Genomic DNA, 19,083 nt, shown 5'->3' on the forward strand with positions numbered 1-19,083 from the left:
TCCTGGAGTTGAGTTTCTGAGGTAAGTGGTAGTGGTGGCTGTCAGTCATGATATCTGTTGTAAGCAATGAAGTTGGTTGTAACTAATGGTATTGGTTTGAGGAGGAGGAGGGCAGCCCCACCCCACACAAAAAAATTAATTGTTATTTCTCATCAGTTGACAATTCATGCCTTTTTTTAGATAATGACACAAACAGTTTTGTTCCAGTTAATTATACAAAACATATTTGTCCTAAACTATATGCATTTTACTAAATGTACAGTATTAAAACACTGCTCTTTAATTCAGTTAGTTTTCTTTCTTTTTTTCTCGCACTGGTAATGTGCTGTCATAGGCAAACATGAAACTAGGTTTATATCACGACCCGCATTATATCACGAATTATGCCTGCACGGCAATCATGATATAAAGCGGGTTCATCGGGCTGACGGAGTAAAACATCATCATCATCATAATAATAATAATAATAATAATAATAATAAAATATCAACAGGAGAATGTGTAGCAGTGGTACGTTCCGTTTGTGGAAGGGTACGTCTAAATTTTGGCCCAAGCAGACCTCTAATTTACAGACCAAGGCCTCTCTTTCTCTCTCCGTTTTGGTTGCAGTTTGTTTGGAGTTTCAAATATTCAGTGACGTCAATTCGGAAGAGGCAGGTCTTGAATACGTCACGAGAGGGAGGGGCTTATGGAACGAGTGAGAAACTGATGCTTGTGAATCTGCGTTTCGGGGAACAAGCGATTAATAAACCTTGCAAGAAACCTGATTGGTTCTGACGCACTGCGCAGACTCTTATGTTACACAGCGGATTGGTTGGATAGTGGCGGGGGATTCCATTTTTGTTCAGTGCAAAAAGTTGCTCATGAATGATCAGGTCAAGAAATAAAGTACATGCGGTATTAAATTATGTATGTGGATTGAAGAACGATAAACAATACTGTACAAACTGGGGTTAAACGAACGAGATGGACTCTAAATCTGTGGAGAAATACCAGAGGTATGTATTCTGTGTGTACTTTATAAAACGATTTCTCAAATGCTGAAAATCCGGGTTTTGTTATCAAGTGTAAGTGTAAATCAAAAAAGTGAAACGTGAAAAAGATCCATAACGAAACCTCACCAAGAATGCGCAGCCTCGCTTCTGTTAGTGTTAAACCAATCTGTTGTGTTTTCCCTTTGCTTATCGATAAAGAAGTTACAAATATCTGACAGGCTCCCATCTTTCTGGAACTTTCGTCACGAATGAAGTAAATGTGAGGGATGTGATTTTTTGTCACGGAGCGGCATGTCAGCGTGAAAACAGGAAAGGAGCAGTTCATGTCTTTCGAATTGATTTCATTGCAGTTAAACGGTTATCAAACGTCAAATAAAGGTGGATATTTACACATATCTATACAAAACACGGAACAGCGACACAAAACGATCCAACACAACATTTAGTACAGATTGCTACAATATTTTTTACAGTGACAATCGCATCACTAAAAAGTACAAAAACAAATATATTAGACATTTTGCATATTTGACATTCAGATATATATTTTTGATTTAAACAGATTCCCGCATCAAGCAAACTGCGTTCCAGCTCGCAATGTCGCCACAAGCGAAATGTGCCCTGTGTGGCTCAATTAATTTTCACCAGGTTCGCCACAGTGGCGAAGGCTTTGAAAAATGTACTTGTGTAAGACTATGCCAGCATGATTACTTTGAACATGTGCTAGTAGATGAATCGGTGCAATCTGTTTTATTTCATTTCATTTCACCCAATGAAAGTCATTGATCTTGATTACGTAACATACGCGCCAATGTTGTGTTTGGCGGGACGGAGGTTCTAATTAGAAACAACAATATGACTGTGATGGACACAGTCGCTGTTTGCTATTAAAATATACTGGAATGTAGTTTGTAAATAGTAACAGAAGAAGACTAGGAAGAGGAACACAATTATTATTTTAAAAAGGATTAGTCTCACTATGTTTATTGAGTTTTAATGTCGGTGCAATATTACTGTCAGTAGTCCCAGGTGAAAACCCTGACACCGTCAAAATAATGTAAAGGTGCAGCACATGAATACCTGCAAACCAATTCAGAATTGAGGAAATCTGCAAGCACGTTTTTTTCACGTGGGACTAAGTCTGGCATTGATTAAACGGGAATCATAGTGCACTTTAAATATACTGTAAAGGGTATAGGGTCTGGCATTTAAATACCTACGTGTTTTCAAATAAAATAGTAGTATGTTTCTACAAAATGTTTATACTTAATAATTTAAAAGAAATGTCCACAAATATCACATATTAAAACTGAATTATTTTAGCTTTGTGAAGTTGTTAAAGACAGAGAGTACCTATGAATTCTACCAGTGACAGTGTTGTTTGTATGTCATTCACAGGTTTGCATTGAAAGCTGAAAAGCTCACCTACCGGTATATTATTTATGTTTAGGGAAACGTGTGGTGTTTAAGGGAGAAGGTTATTGGACATGAGTAGTAGTCAATATGTTTATTGTATTGTGTACAATGAAACAGTTTTATGGTTTTCTTTAATGTGCTTTGGTGTGGCTAAAAATGCTAAGTTAATTTACCCACAGTTGCTAACTAAATGAAAGTTTTAAAGGGAACGTGGGAAGGTATTTCAAAGATGCTATTTAATAATAATAATAAAAACAAAAATAGAAAGCTTTGGTGATTGTCGGAAAATACTGGATTACAGTATTAATGAAAAGAACAGACATTTCTAACAAGCTGCTGTACGGACGTATCCTATTCTGACACTCACGCGAATGGGGAGTTGTTGATTCAAATTATATTTTGGATATAAACGCCTATTTAATGAGAGCTCAACAATACATATTTTATAAAATATTTTAAGCACTGCATTCTGAGTAAATTAGGATTTTTTTGTTGTGTAATTAATAATAATCTGTAGCTCCAACATGCAAGAAAAAAACACAACGGCATATTTTAAAAGCATATTTCATTTTCATTAAAATAACAGTGAACACGTATTTAACAAAGGAGTTTCTTAGTGTCACAAATACCATTTTTATGACGTGTACACTGTTTCTGTCAAGATCGTTAAATATACTTAAAGTAAAAATAAAGCACATATGTTTTTTTTTTTGTATATGTATAAGGTACCAAATATTTAACAATAACCTCAATAAAATAGCTTTTCATAAAAAAAGATAAACTTGAACAAATGTTACAGTGCCTATTGGTACCGAGTATTGGAGTCTGACCCAGATTAATTTTGAAAGGTTGGCGCACTGTCTCTCCAAGACCTCTCTTACTCCTCTTCCTCCTCCTCCTCCTCCTCAGATATCCCTCGCTGTCTTCTGCAGTGGGCTGACAAGGGCTCAGCTGATATTCCAGTATGCCTTTCTTCTTAGAGTACAGCCTCTAAACACGACATAACCCACCCAATATCTCATAACAAAAGGAATATGCTTTTTTTTTTTTTTTTTTTTGCAATAATATCCCTGAAAATAATCGTAATATTTTTAAATAAAATAGCCAGCGCAAATGTCGTTTTAGGCGGTGAATTGCGCCGGTCGTCTGCTTATTTTGAAAACCCTGTATTAAATCTAAATCTGTCTTTCTACAGAACTGAGTTCATATTGTTACTCTAACCTGTAGTAAAACCAAAAGTAAATGATGCATATGAATCACATTGTAACTCCTTTGTGAAGTCACACAAATAGCAAATAGTTCAACTGTTTTTTATTTTTATTTTCCAATGTTCAATAAAGAGTGATCTTAAATGTTTTATTTTATTGTAAAGGTCTATCTGTAAGCTAGCACAGTATGTTTTAAGTAAACTCAATTTTAAATTAGCCTTTTCATTAATTTGAACCAAATTTAGTTTGGTAGGTTACATAGTGGTGTTTTTAGAATGGAATCTGAACAACTCAGTTGAGAAATAGCATTGAACAAAATGCAGCTGAATTATTAAACTGGAAAACATGATGAAAGTGGGAGGTCCTAAAAAGTTGTGTTAATTTAATATTGGTTGTGGTCCACTTTGCAAAGTTCATATATTCTTTTTTTTTTTTGTTTTTTTTGTTTGTTTAATAAAATGAAATATATGGTTGTTAGAACTCTAATTTGTCTATCTTTTTAGGTATGTTAAAGAAGGCAAGGATGAAGCCAGGAACGGAAACCTTAGTAGGTCACTCGAATTATTTAATTCTGCCTACAAAATTCATCCCAGTGAAAAGCTAAAAAGCAGAATCCAGAAACTGGAAGAAGCCGTTGCGGAATTGGCACGTCGAGGAGCAGGAAGTGAAGAAGATGACGATGATGAGTTTGTTGACGTCAATGGCAGTGGTTTAATGCTCTTCAGAGAATTACATGACAAGCTTTACGAACACCAAAAAGAAGGCATAGCTTTTCTTTATAGCTTGCACAGAGATGGAAGAAAAGGTGGAATTTTGGCAGATGACATGGGATTGGGGAAAACCATCCAAATTATTGCGTTTCTGTCGGGAATGTTTGATGCAGAGTTAGTCAAGTGTGCATTGATTGTCATGCCTACAACACTAATTGCAAACTGGACAAAGGAATTTGCCAAGTGGACCCCTGGAATGAGAATTAAAGAGTTTCATGGCACTAGCAAAGCTGAGCGGGTGAAGAACTTGGAGAAAGTCCAAAGAAGAGGCGGTGTGATCATAACAACTTACCAAATGCTGATCAACAATTGGCAACTTCTGTCTAGCTTTAATGATAGGGAGTTCACATGGGACTATATCATTCTAGATGAAGCTCACAAAATTAAAACATCGTCAACCAAAACAGCAAAAAGCGCACATGCTATACCTGCAAGGAACCGCATCCTTCTCACTGGTACTCCTGTGCAAAATAATCTGCGGGAGATGTGGGCGCTATTTGATTTTGCATGTCAGGGAACACTCCTTGGAACAGCAAAGACTTTTAAAATGGAGTATGAAAGCCCCATTACTCGAGCCAGAGAAAAAGATGCCACAACAGGAGAAAAAGCCCTGGGTCTAAAGATTTCTGAAAATCTGATGACAATTATAGATCCATACTTTCTAAGAAGGACAAAGCAAGACGTTCAGAAAGCAAAGCTCCTAAAAGAAGGTAAAGTTAATGAATTGGATTCAGAAGACAAAGAGAACAAAAATCCCAGTACTGGAGTTGAGATGCCTTCTTTGACTAGAAAGAATGACTTAATTATTTGGACTTACCTTAGTCCAGTACAGGAAGATATCTACAACAAGTTTATTTCTTTAGACCAAATAAAAGAGATACTAATGACTAACCGTTCTCCATTGGCAGAACTAACGGTGTTAAAGAAACTCTGTGACCACCCAAGACTTCTGTCTGCCAGGGCCTGTGGCCAGTTAGGCCTAGAAGATGGAGATCATCATAGTGGAGATGGTTTTGATGAGAATGATACTGCTGCAGGAAAAATTGATCACCTGTCAGATGATACTTTGATTAATGAATCGGGCAAGTTGACATTCCTTGTGGGCCTGTTGGAAAGACTTCGAGATGAAGGCAATCGTACTCTTGTCTTCTCTCAGTCGAGAAAAATGCTTGACATCCTCAGTCGCATTTTAGTTAACAGGGGTTTCAAACTGCTACGTATCGATGGAACAATAACCGATTTATCTGAACGTCAGAGACGTATAACACTTTTTCAGAACGGCAAAGAATACTCTGTCTTTCTTCTTACAACTCAAGTTGGTGGGGTTGGAATTACTCTCACATCTGCAAATAGGGTTGTGATTTTTGATCCAAGTTGGAATCCTGCAACAGATGCACAAGCTGTGGACAGAGCCTACAGAATTGGGCAAACAGAAAATGTTGTGATCTACAGGCTAATCACCTGTGGGACTGTGGAAGAAAAAATATACAGACGTCAAGTCTTCAAGGATTCCTTGATCAGACAGACAACTGGCGACAAAAAAAACCCATTCAGGTACTTCAGCAAACAAGAGTTGAAAGAGCTTTTCAAACTGGAAGACACGCGGTCATCCTCCACACAGATCCAGCTTCAATCACTACATGCAACACAGAGACGTACAGATCCTGAGCTGGATGAACATATTGCTTACCTCTATTCTTTGGAAATGTTTGGCCTCTCAGATCATGACCTCATGTTTTCATCAGAAGCAGCTAGTCATGAAGATCACCCAGAGGACACGGAGGCTCAGCACTATATTGAGCATAGAGTGTTGAAAGCTCAAGAGCTGATGAAAGCAGAATCTGAGCTACACCAGCAACTGGTGGAGAATATTAAATCTGGCACTGAGCCTGCATGGCTTCACAATCCAGAGCCTCCAAAGAGATCACTTGAAACAAAAAGAGTTAAAACAGAGACTAACGTTCCCACACTCAAGTGGACTGAAGATTCTGCTGTTTCACCTCCTGCAGTTGTAGATCTGACTGAAGAAAGCATTGAACAAAATGAGGATATACACAATGTAAGTAACAAAATTAACAATTTTGTTCTAGATGATAGTTGTGAAGAATCTGAGAAGAATTCTAGCAAGGAGTCTTGTTTGACTGTGGGAAACAAGAGAGAGAGTGAAGCTTCAGAGCATTCTGAAAATAAAGTTCTTGAAGACCGATTTAATTCAGAAGATTCCTCAAAATCAAGTGCGAAAGTATCTTCTCCTGCCTGTGGAGCAGATATAAATTACAGTTCTGAATGTGAATTAGTAGCTGATGTTGCTGAGGAAGCAGTTATTTTGCCAGGCCCTCAAAATAAATCTGTAAAAGATGTCAGTTTTCAGAATGTTGAGATCTCCCCTGCACTTTCTATGATGGAGGGCAGAGATATCCAAATATTGTCGCCTTGTCCAAATAATTCAAGCTTGGAATGCCCTGCAGCTGGTCTTCCTGGATCTTACTCGGGTGAAGACAGTGATTTTGAGGAAGATATTGTCTCAAAATCCAACTCTTTGTCTGTGTCACATCCCCAGTGTGACTTTAATCTTCAATTGCAAGATAGTGCAGAAGAAATGTTTGAAAATAGCAGTAATTCTGTGCATACTGAACTTAATTCAGACCTTCAGCTCCGTATGGAAAGTAGTTCAAGTTCTCTTAAAGAGCTGCCTCCAAATGATGATCCAAAAATAAGCAGCCCTGATAATTCTCCACAAAGAGGGTTATTTATTTCTCAGAGTGAAGATGAGAATATGGCTGAAGGGTCTTTCATTCATACTGCTAGAAAGAAAAATAAAGCAAGAGTAATTTCTGATAGTGATGATGAGGATGATGAAAGCAGCAACTCTTCAGCAGGAAAGCACAACCATGTGGAAGGGTTCTCTTCAGTTGGTAGCCCTTTGCATCAATCCTTTTTGGGTGTTAATGCTTCGACTCCTAAGCAGAACAACTCTGTATTGCACTCCTCAGCTTCCCTGACCCCTCTCAGAAAGAGCATAGGTGGCAATACATCTGTTGCATCGCGAAAATCTTTTGTGAGTGCTGTTGTGGAAGACATCGAAGATATGGAGGAGTCTGATGATAAGGAGTCAGAGGAAGAAAGTAGCATGGCAGAGGAGGAAGAAGCAAATGGTGAAGAGTCTGTGCTTTCAGAAGGGGAACCAACAGGAGAGACTTTAAACACGGAGGAAGGGACAGAAGAGGAACCTACAGGAGAATCTTTGAACACAGAGGAGGAAGGGATGGACGGAGAGGAGAAAGAGACAGAAGAGGAACCTACGGGAGAATCTGTGAACACTGAGGAGGAAGGGATGGACGGAGAGGAGAAAGAGACAGAGACAGAAGAGGAACCTACGGGAGAATCTGTGAACACTGAGGAAGGACAGGAGGAGTATGATGACACAAATGGTTTTGAGATGGAAGAGGGTGAGGAAAGTACCCAGGATGAATCCACTGGTGATATTGAGCTAAGATCAGATGAAAATATGGACTGTTGCACAATTGAGAAGGACCCGCCTAGAAATCGTGACGCAACCAATACGTCTCCATCGGCAGAAGACAAATATGAATACTTGGTGAAATGTGGGAAAGGACTGTATGGAGAAGGAAACTTTAAAGAAGCTTTGGATGTTTTCTTGCAGGCCCTTGACCTTAAAAGTGGGGATCCTGAAATTCAGTTAATGACAATAAGACTATATCGTCAACTTAGTAAAAGCTAAGGGGAAAGCAAGTTACCACAAGTTATTCATTTTTGGTTAAAAAAGCAAGCAGTTTTATAGGTCATGTTTATTGTTTTTGAAGCACTTTGATTTGTTTCATTTAGTAGTATTAAGTGTAGGAATAAAATATGAAATTGCAATTTGCCTTGGTAAGCTTTTATTTCAATCACATTTATAGGCTGGTATTTTAATCAAGCATGACATCTAATCAATTAGTCTAACAAGATAAATCCTCTCTATTTACGAATCTCTGTGTATAATATGTATCTTAAATTAAACTAAACTGATCTGACTTTTTAACATTTGATATCCCCTAGCAAGACATTGAAAAGCCTGGATGATATGTGCATTACAACAATATTACTGGCATGGTATTTGAAGTAGCAAATGGGGCACTTACCCACCATAACCAACATTGGTTAACAGTTAACTGACTCTAATTGTTATAGCGTCGGCGCCTCAGTAATCCGTCACTCATTTAGGTGTCGGTCAGCTATGTAACAGATTGATTCTATTATACAGTACTACATATAACTCTTGCATGCGTTTTCCAATGATGTCTATTTGTTACATCAGGACTATATTGCTTATTATTATTAACTCTCATGTATCAATCCCTGGGTTAAAAACAAACTATTGAACTGTTTTAAGTTGCCTACTGATATATTTGATTGTTGCTTTTAGAATAAATCCCATTTTAATACAGAACAGTACAGCGCTGTACTGTGAATATTGTTTTCCAGTACTGTAACTTAATGTTTTGCTGTCTTACAGTAATACTTGCAGGTGTCAACTATAGTCTTATGGTGGCGGTTCTCTACATGTTAAGCAATGATCAGATTTATTTTACAGTAATGTATATTGGCGGAAGGGATTACAGAAAGGTTTCAATGAGTTGAAAGAGTCAATCTCGCAGGCATACACACACTTTCTGGGCAGCCAGGGTAGAAAATTAACCACTGCCAATACACAATTAGGCCACAAGATGGTGCAAGCGCAATCTGGAGATTTCCATTAAAATGAGCAGCTAGGTTGTAATAAGCTAACCTGCATGCCTTTAACCTCTGGGTGTCTGGGTTCCAATCCAGCTTCAGTCACAAGTGAAATTCATTTTTATGGTCTGGAACCTAGACAAAAAAAAAAGTCTATTGAGGGGAAGCTGTATAAGGAGGAGACTGCAACCATACTGCCAGTTCATCATGAGGGTTACTTTTTGGAATTTTTGCTAATACTGAAGCCTATGATCTGGTTCGTTTGGCTTGATCTGGAAAATCGGGTGGTGGTGTGGCCATTTATGCTAAACTAAAGTTCATGGTAACAAGTCCTTTACATGAAATTTACAAATACCAAATTCTAAAATGCTTAGTGTTTGGTGTGTATCACCCTCCAAAGAGCCCACTTACTACACTTGATGAATTTCCCACACTTTTAGATGCAGTAAATCCAATTTAGGAAGTAATTATAATGAGAGATATAAATATAGATTTTAATTCTTCTAGAAGTATCAAATTAAGACATTTTATAATTAAACTTGGTTAATACATGAGCCCACTTGTTATGCTAAAAGTAATGAATCTGCTACCACAATTGAGTAATCATGGCATTACTTTTAGTATTAGGAAGGTACCTAGAATAAAACTACCTCCAAGGACTACAAGATACAGATCCTTTCAAAATGAAAATATTCAGGCATGCCTAGCTGACGCCTTCAGCTTCTTTGGACTCATCTGGATCGGATTCCCACAGTTGATATGTGGTGGTTTTCTGTGCATCATTGTGACACCAATGCTCTAAAATCTAGAATAAAGGGTTTATCTTTCCCCTGGTATACTTGATATTTCAGCTCTGTAAACTCAGAGGTTGCACATGGGTTAAAGTGTTCATCTGACTGGATTGAATATAGAAAACTGAGGATTAAGTCCAGCTGCTTTCTTCATTACTGTGTGCTTCCATTCATAATGCAGTGAAATGGATTCTTGAAGTCAGTATAGGAATTCCCTTGCTGTGGTTTCATACCATAATTTGCTCTCAAGTACTTTTAAAATGCCTTTTTAAGTAAAAGTAATGAAGTAATTAGTAATCTGAAATCAATTCTTCTCCGCTTGAAGTCCAGTAATACCAACACCGTTATACCTTGCTCTTATTGTATTACTTGTATTGTAACACTTGAAATGTATTTGCTTACGATTGTAAGTCGCCCTGGATAAGGGCGTCTGCTAAGAAAGAAATAATAATAATAATAATAATGAAGCATAGTGCTTAAGTCGTGTCAGGGGTGATTGGTCAAAAAGAGTTGAAGCAACTTGTGAATTGGAGAGGAGCTGTGCTGTTATGCCATCTTTTGGGAAAAAAGTCCTGTAAATGCTAAACCAGACCCAATAAAGAGTTCAGTTCATTGGCATATTCCTGTACTTATCAGCTAAGAATGAAACCTGCTTTAAATGAATAAACTGGAATGGCTGTGGAGCAATAGGGTGGCAAACCTTACGTGTGTGTCTGATACTTTATGATGGAAGTAAAGATAAGTGGCTTAATTGTTGTATACCCCTCCTGCTAATGTGCAATAACATTCAGCACTGGTTTTAACTATAAAACAAGTGTCAAATGCAAAGGGTCATAGGTCAGAACAGTTGGTAGTCAATGAATTTGGGGTCAATATATAGTCCAAGGTCAATTGTTATACATTACAGAAGACACTCTTGAGACCACCCATCAGCATATAAACGAAATTAAATGGTTTGCTATGGTATTCATACACAAAATAAACCTAAGCTGCTAAATGTATTGTCAATGTTATTTATATATATATATATATATATTGTAAGATAGCGGGTTGTGAGAGACAGCAGGGAGGGGGTTAAAACCTCCCTGCAAAAGAAACATGTGAGAATGCACTTTTTGGTTTATTGTTTAAATTTAATTGTTTAATTGTTTTATTAATGATCATCCGCACCTGGGCGTTATTGGGGAATTAGACCCAGGTGTGGAGTTTAAAAGGAGAGCAGGCAGCCTGCTCGAGGCTGCTGAGGAGAAGGAGGCAGAAAGGGGTGCTCTGCTTCCTGGCAGTCATGAGGTAAAGTGCTGTTTCAAACCAGTGTGTTTTGTGAGGACGGGGAAACAGCGTAGCTGTCCCGTGTTAGTCAGGGAGTTCCTGTGTGTTAGTTAGTGCTCGTACAGAGCTAGGTGTTTGTTTTGTATTTTGTTTATTTTTTTGTTTATTAAACATAGCGCACCAGCGCTTAAAAATCCATTTCTGTCGTGTTGGGTCTATTTTTAAAGGGCCAATGAACCCGAGAGTGGTGCAATCTTTTACAATATATATATATAATATATATATATATATGAACCCTGAAAGTGAGTTGTTTTTTGCTTGTGCATATATTTGTAGTAACTTAGTCGTATGTTACGCCTATGCCGTTTCTATGCTTCACTTCTCTTTTTATCATACTTTACTGTACTTAAGCTGGCTTTACTGTGCACAACTCAAGTGTTTTTGCTGTGCTTTACACCTGATCATACACATTCACAATTTTAAATAAATAAACTAGACCATTGACCAAATCATACTTCCTTGGTATGTTTTAATATTGTATATTGTCCCAGACATAAAAAGAAAAAACAGCACTTTATTTTCATGGACCTAACCCTTGTTTGCCCCTGGATCCAGAGGCAGCTATTCACAAATGTAAACTTGGTCACAGAACCCTGGGCTAGATCTATGTGGGATCCCAAGGTTTTTCCTGCAGCAAGTTAATGCTTTATACACTATCAGACTGAATGTTTTGGCAGTTTAAGAATGAAGATGTCAGTTTGATATCAAGATGTAACGGCTACAAACGAATCTCAACTCGTCTTCAACTAATGTTGAACAAGTTAGCTATCCTCAGTTCTTACTCGGTTTTGCTGCCTGCCCATATTTGTTTTGTCGTTTTATTCCAGCTTGTTTTGATCAAGGTGACTTGGAGCTTTGTTGCTGGTTTCAGAGTGGTTTCGGGGGGAGGGGGGGTTGGCAGTCCTATAGAAAACAGCAGGGCATTATTGGCTCCACAGTGTTTTCAAATCTCTATTTGATGTTGCTGAAAGCCTTTGAAGGAAAAAGTGAGGGGGTGGAAATAGAAACATTTCCAGTCTCATTGGATTCATACTGTGGCTGTGTGCAGGCGCTGGATGAAAAAAGAGAAACACCTGCAATAACTGCTAATATTGAGCAGGGCCATCAGCATACTATTGATTTGATGTGGTACATGGGAAATGTTGTGGTAGACAATCACTGTAAATGCAGCATAATCAATATGAGCTGTAAAATACACAAAATGCAGTCCTAAATATTTTACCTGTGTTAAATATACACAAATGTTCAAATTAGAATAAAGGCACCATAATTCGCTTTTGATCTTATGTACACCCCTGTGAGATATTCGCCTTGGTAAAAGAATGAATACCAATCTGTCGAGGGGACTGTCTTGTCATGTCAAGGTAGAAAAACAAAGTTACGCATGATCAGTTTTATCAAAAACATTGCTCAACAACATGCTTGCCTGATTTTATCAAAAGAGAGCAGAAACGGTGTTGGGAGAACATACCATACAACTGTCAAAGTGTTGGAACACCATACAGGGCCAGACAAGGGCTTCGGGGTGTCTGAATTCTTCCGGAGCAATACACCACCAGCTGCTTCAAGGAAGTTGGATCAAAGAACTCCAGAATAGCCCATAGAATCATCCTGTTTTTGAGATGGTTCCTTGTGGAAGATCACTTAGTTATGCTGTGTTGAATATAGAATCACTTGCCAACCAGGTGCCCCCATCGAAACTTTATCTTCGCCCTGAGGGTTTATGTAGCGTCCCAACTCTCGGGTGGACATCAAATTCTCACATCACCCTCTACCCCACGCATTATTCTCTATTTAATGCTTTAGGTATGGTTTGTCTCACAAAGGAGTGGTCTGTGACGCACTGATGAAGACCTATGGCCAAAACAACATTTAAAATAATCTTTCTAAACTAGGTGAAATTTCAACCGAAAAGCAAAAAAAGTTTGTTTTTTTTTAAATTTGAAAATAAATGCATAAGGCAACGCATCCTTGAAATATGTGAAAGGACTGCCAATCAACCCACTCACTGATCTTTTCCTAAGCAGAAAAAAATGACTTTAAACTTTAAAGTTGGTCTATGACGTACTCCAGAGAATTACATGTTCAAATCGGCAACTACAGCATCTTGAAAGCCGTTTTCCTAGTTGTGATCTAAAAAAGAAAAAAATCCTTTCTCATTTAATGTCTGTATAAGAGCATATAGTGTTGTAGACTTACATTTTTGACACATTGGATAAAAGGTGATGCTGGTCAAAATAAAAAATGCAATTAAATGGGGACATTTTAAACCGGATGTGACACATTTTATATATTTGCTATATGTCAGGTGAGACAGCAGTTACACTCGTAGCAGTACATTAGGCAAAAAAGTCTGTCAAGTTACAGTAATCATTGTTTTTAATCACTAGTATTGTTCATTCTCTCACAAAAACAATGCCAACTCTTCATTTGAGCTTTGAAAGACATACCTCTGACATTGCATGGTATGAGAGCTCTGATTTTCTGCAGTGCAATATTCTGTTATTATTTTCCAAAAGCAATACAACCAGTAAGAGCCTGAAACCTCAGACCCAAATGCAAAAGTGCACTATAGTCAATGTGTGCCAAAAAAGACTAGTCTGACCAAAACACAATGTCTCCCTCACGACAGGGTAGTGGAATATAAAGAATATATAACAGTAACCATTATCAGATACTAGTTAGATAACTGTATCTGGTTTCCAAAGAACTCCTTTAGGACTTCTCAAGCAGGTATTTTCTGAAAAAACATGGATTATCCTATTTTTATTGACTACATTACTTCCTCCTTGATTGACGGTGTACATTTTTTGTAATGAAATTGCGCTACTTGTGAGTAGTTGTTTCATATCTGATTTAATTTATTCCTGTCCAGTGTGTTTTGTCTTTTTATGTTAATTGTGATATCTGCCTACAGGCAGTACTTGTAAACAATCTATGTATGTTGACCTAGATACTGGCCAAAACACATCTAAAAAATACAACTTAAACCCAAGACACACATATTTGTATAACCAAATAAAAGAATATTAAAGCTAAGATTAGCCTGTCATGGACCTCACAATGAGCTTGTAATATAAACTGCACCAAAAAAGACCTCTACAACGAGGTAGACTAGGATGCTCTGTAAGCGTCCATAAGACAAGATTCCTGTCTTCTTTATGTCCGTTGGGGAGACAGTCGTCACCATTGTCATGTGATATTTTGCAAGCACTAAAAGCTGTAGTTGTCAAGTGGAAGTCTATTGACCATTGCAGGCCCATCAATGAAGTGACATCCAGGTTCTGAAAGTCTACATTAAAAAAGTTTGTTATGTCAGTATGTCTCTTTATTAAAATGAAGTCAGTAAAGATTGCTGCACTGTGTTAAAAACAAGAAGAAAACATAAATACAAGATTAGATCACTGGAAGAAACTGGAAAGTTTATTTTTTATTCATTAAATTGTATTACTTCAGAGTAATGGATGGTAATTTTATCTTCAACAATTATAACTGCCATAAATTTGCTTAAATGTCATGCAGTGCCAACGGCAAAATCTGCAATTAATTTTCCAGCTATAATATATACACCTACGCTGACCACACAGATTAGTGGTTTATTAAGAATGCAGTTACAGAATGTTCAGCCGTCTGCAGAATCAAATGTATTCCTTCACATACTATTCCCTAGATTGTAGCTTGCTCCCAAGGTAAGATGATTAACAAGATTCCCTGAGGTAGTTCCCCACTGAATATCTATAGTTTTTAATCTGCATTCGCTTTAATTTAGTACCTTCCAGACCAGCTTTCAATGGCAGTGCAATGTTTCCGTACATGGGGGCAAGGGTAGCACAGGAGAGCAACTAGTATAGTACCACTGTGGTAACTGATTTTGACATACCAATGGTATTGTCAAATACAAATGGCAGTTATACCATGGGGCAGATTAAGGACCAGGCATATCAAGATGTAAACATTTGTGTATCATGAAATAAAGTTAACCAAACAAAATAAAAGCTTAGAACAAAATGATTCTGAACACAATGAAAGTGGGAATAAGAAGTAGAGAAGTTCATTTTAAGGCTTTGGTTATGTGTTCTTTAAATTATTGGTCTTAGTTAGGTAACAACAACAACGACAACATTTTATTTATATAGCACCTTTCATAGCAAGTATCCCAAGGCAATTTACAAGATTTAAACAAACAAAAAGAAAAGGTACAATTAAGTACAGTTAAAAGCCAGTTAAAAGTACAGTTAGATACAATTAAAAGCCAATTTAAAATAATACGTCTTTAAAGAAGTTTAAAAAAATCTCCAGAGAGTCTGAACTTTTAATATAATTTTGCAAGGAGTTCCAAAGTCTGGGTGCATAAACAGAAAAAGCCCCGTCACCCTGGGTGTGCAGCCTGGAGTTGGGGACAACCAACAGACCAGCCTCAGAGGAACACAGGTTGTGAGCAGGGACACAGGGAGTAAGCAGGTCAGCAATATATAAAGGAGCAGTGCCATTTAGAGCTTTATAGGTTAGCATTGCAATTTTAAAATCAATCCTAAAGTTAACAACCAATGGGGTTGACATACAGTAGTACAGGTGAAATATGATCACAAGTTTTTGATCTTGTTAGGATACGAGCAGCAGCATTCTGGAAATATTGGAGCCTTCCAAGAGTATCATTAGGAAGGCCGCAGAACAAAGCATTGCAGATAGAAAATGATGTAAACGGGCAATATTGTGGAGGTGAAAAAAGGTTAAGGAGGAATCCATAATAACACCCAAGTTCATAATACTAGACAAATAACAGGTACACATCTTCATGTTCAATTCCTGTGATGGGCTGCTACCCAAAGGGGAGTGGTTGTAATGGTCAGACAAATATGGAGCTCTAACTAGCTGAGCTGGTGTAGCACCTCCACAGTATTTGAATTCACAACCTTTTGACTTTTTTTTTTTTTTACTGAAAGTCAAGTAGACACATTCTGGCTAACGTCTTCATCAGTGTCATGACTCTTAATATAACAAAACTGTTTGTCAATCTGATTGAATTAGTTTATTTTAGTTTTACCTCACAATTTCTGATGTTATTGTCTGAAATTAACTCCAGTAAAACCAGTTTTTTTCAGCCAAGCTGTTCCATATTTTAGCCTGGTTGTTACATTTACTTGTTCTTACTACAGCATATCATTAATATTCCTTTGCTTAAATAGGGAAACTCCTTCCCAAATGTGTTCTCCTTACATCCAGTGTCAGGTTAGACACCCCACTCTGCCACCAAATGCAATGGGCATGTTCCCTTAGACAAGCTGGTAGGATTTACGTATGCAACTTTAAAACCCTAGAATCAAGGGCTGACACATGCATGGCAATACACATAAGCTATCAGTGTACTGCACTGTAGCAACATTTCAAAATGATGAAGTACATTACGAAGTTCCCAAATATTTGATAAACAAGCATTTCATCCATAGTTAATTAACTTGGCTGCAAAACACTTTTCACTTATTACTTGACAGTTTCCTTTGTGCTGTTTTGATGTGAGTCATGAGTATAATCAGTGTGCTGTTGAGTTGAACACGGTAATACTTTGCTTTTGAACTCCTTAAACAAATGAAACCAACTGGCAGTGAAATGCCAGAGGGCATTCTGAGCCCTGCACAATTTGGTGATCAAATACAATTGGAGAAAATATTATTAACTATAAATCCATTTGACTCCTTGTGTAATTCTGTGCACATTTAACAAAACATAATGATTTCTACTGTGTGATTGTTTTCCTCAGGCACAAGAGATACATGTGAATATAAATGTCTTATCTAGCTGAGATAAGTACTGTGCTGACATCCCATTATACTGCAAATAGTTTGTGTGTGTGTGTAATGAAATTAGTAGGTATAACACTCTACACTGCCCTTTTCTGTGGGACTCCTCAAAATCCATAAATAAAACCTTTTACCCACATGCAATTTATTCTTAAGGAAGTCCCACAGGTCACACGCCACTCCTTAACACTTCTTAAGTTTTCCTGCTTCACTGAAACCCTAGCACTGGAGAATTACAGAGTCAGATATTTACTACTTAGAAAAGGGCCCACTTTGAACAACCTATACATAGCTGGAGTGAATAAAGTGATCTTAGACTTACTCCTTGTGGAATTAACAAAGTTAACTGTGGACTTTGGACAGATTAACAGATATTGGGGCAGCCAATACCAACCCCAAAATATTTAAGATATCCCCCAGTTTACCCAAATGAAAATATGGATGAAATCTCTGGTTGAAGTATTTGTCTGCTTTAATGTTTTTTTGTTTGTTTGTTTTTTTTCCTCCCTTGGTTGTAGTGGTCATTCATTTACCCAGTTTTCTAATACATATGGAGAGTTGCATAGTAGATACTGTACACACCATTTTAACCAATATAGTGCTTCAGTAGTAAGCTCCACTGATCCAACAAGAAGAACTACAGTTGAAAGCACAGATGATGACTGGCGGCACAACATAACATCACTTTACCAGAAAATATACCCTTTTCACTTCTCCTGCCCCAACCTACCACCCATTCTCTCCACTACTGCTACTTTCATTTCAGTTTTTCTCTTTTCATTCAATTGTAGAATGTATAGGTTTAATACCTGTAGCAGGATAGCGTCAGGAATGAGACTCAGAGGCAAGAAACTGTAGTTAAAGCACACGTGCACATGTTTATTTAACAAACACAAAACACAGGAACAAATTAGCAAGGCAGGAGGGCCGAAATAAAAGGTTTAAACAAAACAATTCTGATGTCAGGCTGGGCATTCGCCTTCACTGACCAAGTTACTAAGCATTTACCAACAACACACAGTGTACACACTCACCAAACTCCCACACCCAGACAGGATTTTTCCTTCCTTATATACCATGTGGCTGGAGCGTAATTAATCATCAGTTATTAAATAAGGCTCCAGCCACATTCTCACATGTATTCTAGCATGGAGGACTGTAACCCCCTTCCTGCTAATCCTATATTCACAACACACACACACAGCAGGGCTTCTGTCCTGCTACAATCCCCCGCAACTCGATTCCCCACATTTACACAAGGGAGCCATTTCCCACCTACGACGTCTTTCACGGTAAGAAGCTAAAATATATATATATATATATATGGGAGTGTGATCTTTTGCTCTTATGTCCCAGGGCTAAGGACACTCCCTGATTGTGACTGTGACCCTGGTGGTGGTCAGGGATGCGGTTGTGGAATCAGTTTAAAGGCCCGAGAGGCTCGCCTGGTTAAAGCACTGTTGCAGAGTATGCAGAGTGTCACCAGCCTTCAACGGGGACTCCACAGGGAATCGGCTCTGGCACTCCCACAGGCTAGGGAGGCAAAACTGTCAGGGACTGTTCAACCTCATTGCAATGACCTTACTGGCCAGGTGCCTGGTGTTGCTTCAGTGTGGGAATGTAATTGGACATGCATAATCAAGGAGAAAAACCAGGGCCAAAATACTTAAACATAAATGTTTTTTTTTTTTAAATTAAGTTTACTGTATCTTGAGTCCCTTTTAGAAGGAATGCATTCGTACATACAGTGTACATTCTTTATTTGTAATGGCATTATCAATACCATACTACCGTACAATTTGTTTAAGAGTAGGTATTCAATATACAATATTAGGTTTCACCAATGTGAACACAAAATAATGTACTGACAATATGGTAATATTCAAAGTGTCCCAATCCAGCTTTTATAATGCTGCTAAATGTAGGATATCTGAGTGCAGCAGAACATCCTAATACAACTCTATCTAGGAACAAAATAAACAGCTTTAAAGAGCTCATTTGTATTGTTATACAGAAGGAAAGAACCTGGATAAACATAGTGT

At 37.8% G+C, this 19,083-nt stretch overlaps 1 protein-coding gene across 1 annotated transcript; it reads left to right on the forward strand.

The window, feature by feature from the left end:
* Nucleotides 1-723: 723 nt before the first annotated feature.
* Nucleotides 724-9,249, forward strand: LOC117430426 (DNA excision repair protein ERCC-6-like). The gene is made up of 2 exons (XM_034050435.3): nt 724-998; nt 4,123-9,249. The coding sequence occupies exons 1-2, from the start codon at nt 967-969 to the stop codon at nt 8,129-8,131; spliced, it is 4,041 nt and encodes a 1,346-aa protein (XP_033906326.3). The 5' UTR covers nt 724-966; the 3' UTR covers nt 8,132-9,249.
* The last annotated feature ends 9,834 nt before the right edge of the window (nt 9,250-19,083 follow it).

This window comes from Acipenser ruthenus, chromosome 26 (assembly GCF_902713425.1).
Source record: "Acipenser ruthenus chromosome 26, fAciRut3.2 maternal haplotype, whole genome shotgun sequence".
Classification (NCBI taxonomy): domain Eukaryota; kingdom Metazoa; phylum Chordata; class Actinopteri; order Acipenseriformes; family Acipenseridae; genus Acipenser; species Acipenser ruthenus.

What these genes read in the sequence shown, in the direction of transcription:
- LOC117430426 (XM_034050435.3), top strand. Translation starts at nt 967, where the DNA reads ATGGACTCTAAATCTGTGGAGAAATACCAGAG. An exon ending in TCTGTGGAGAAATACCAGAG is followed by an intron (nt 999 to 4,122) that starts GTATGTATTCTG and finishes CTATCTTTTTAG; the next exon opens with GTATGTTAAAGAAGGCAAGG.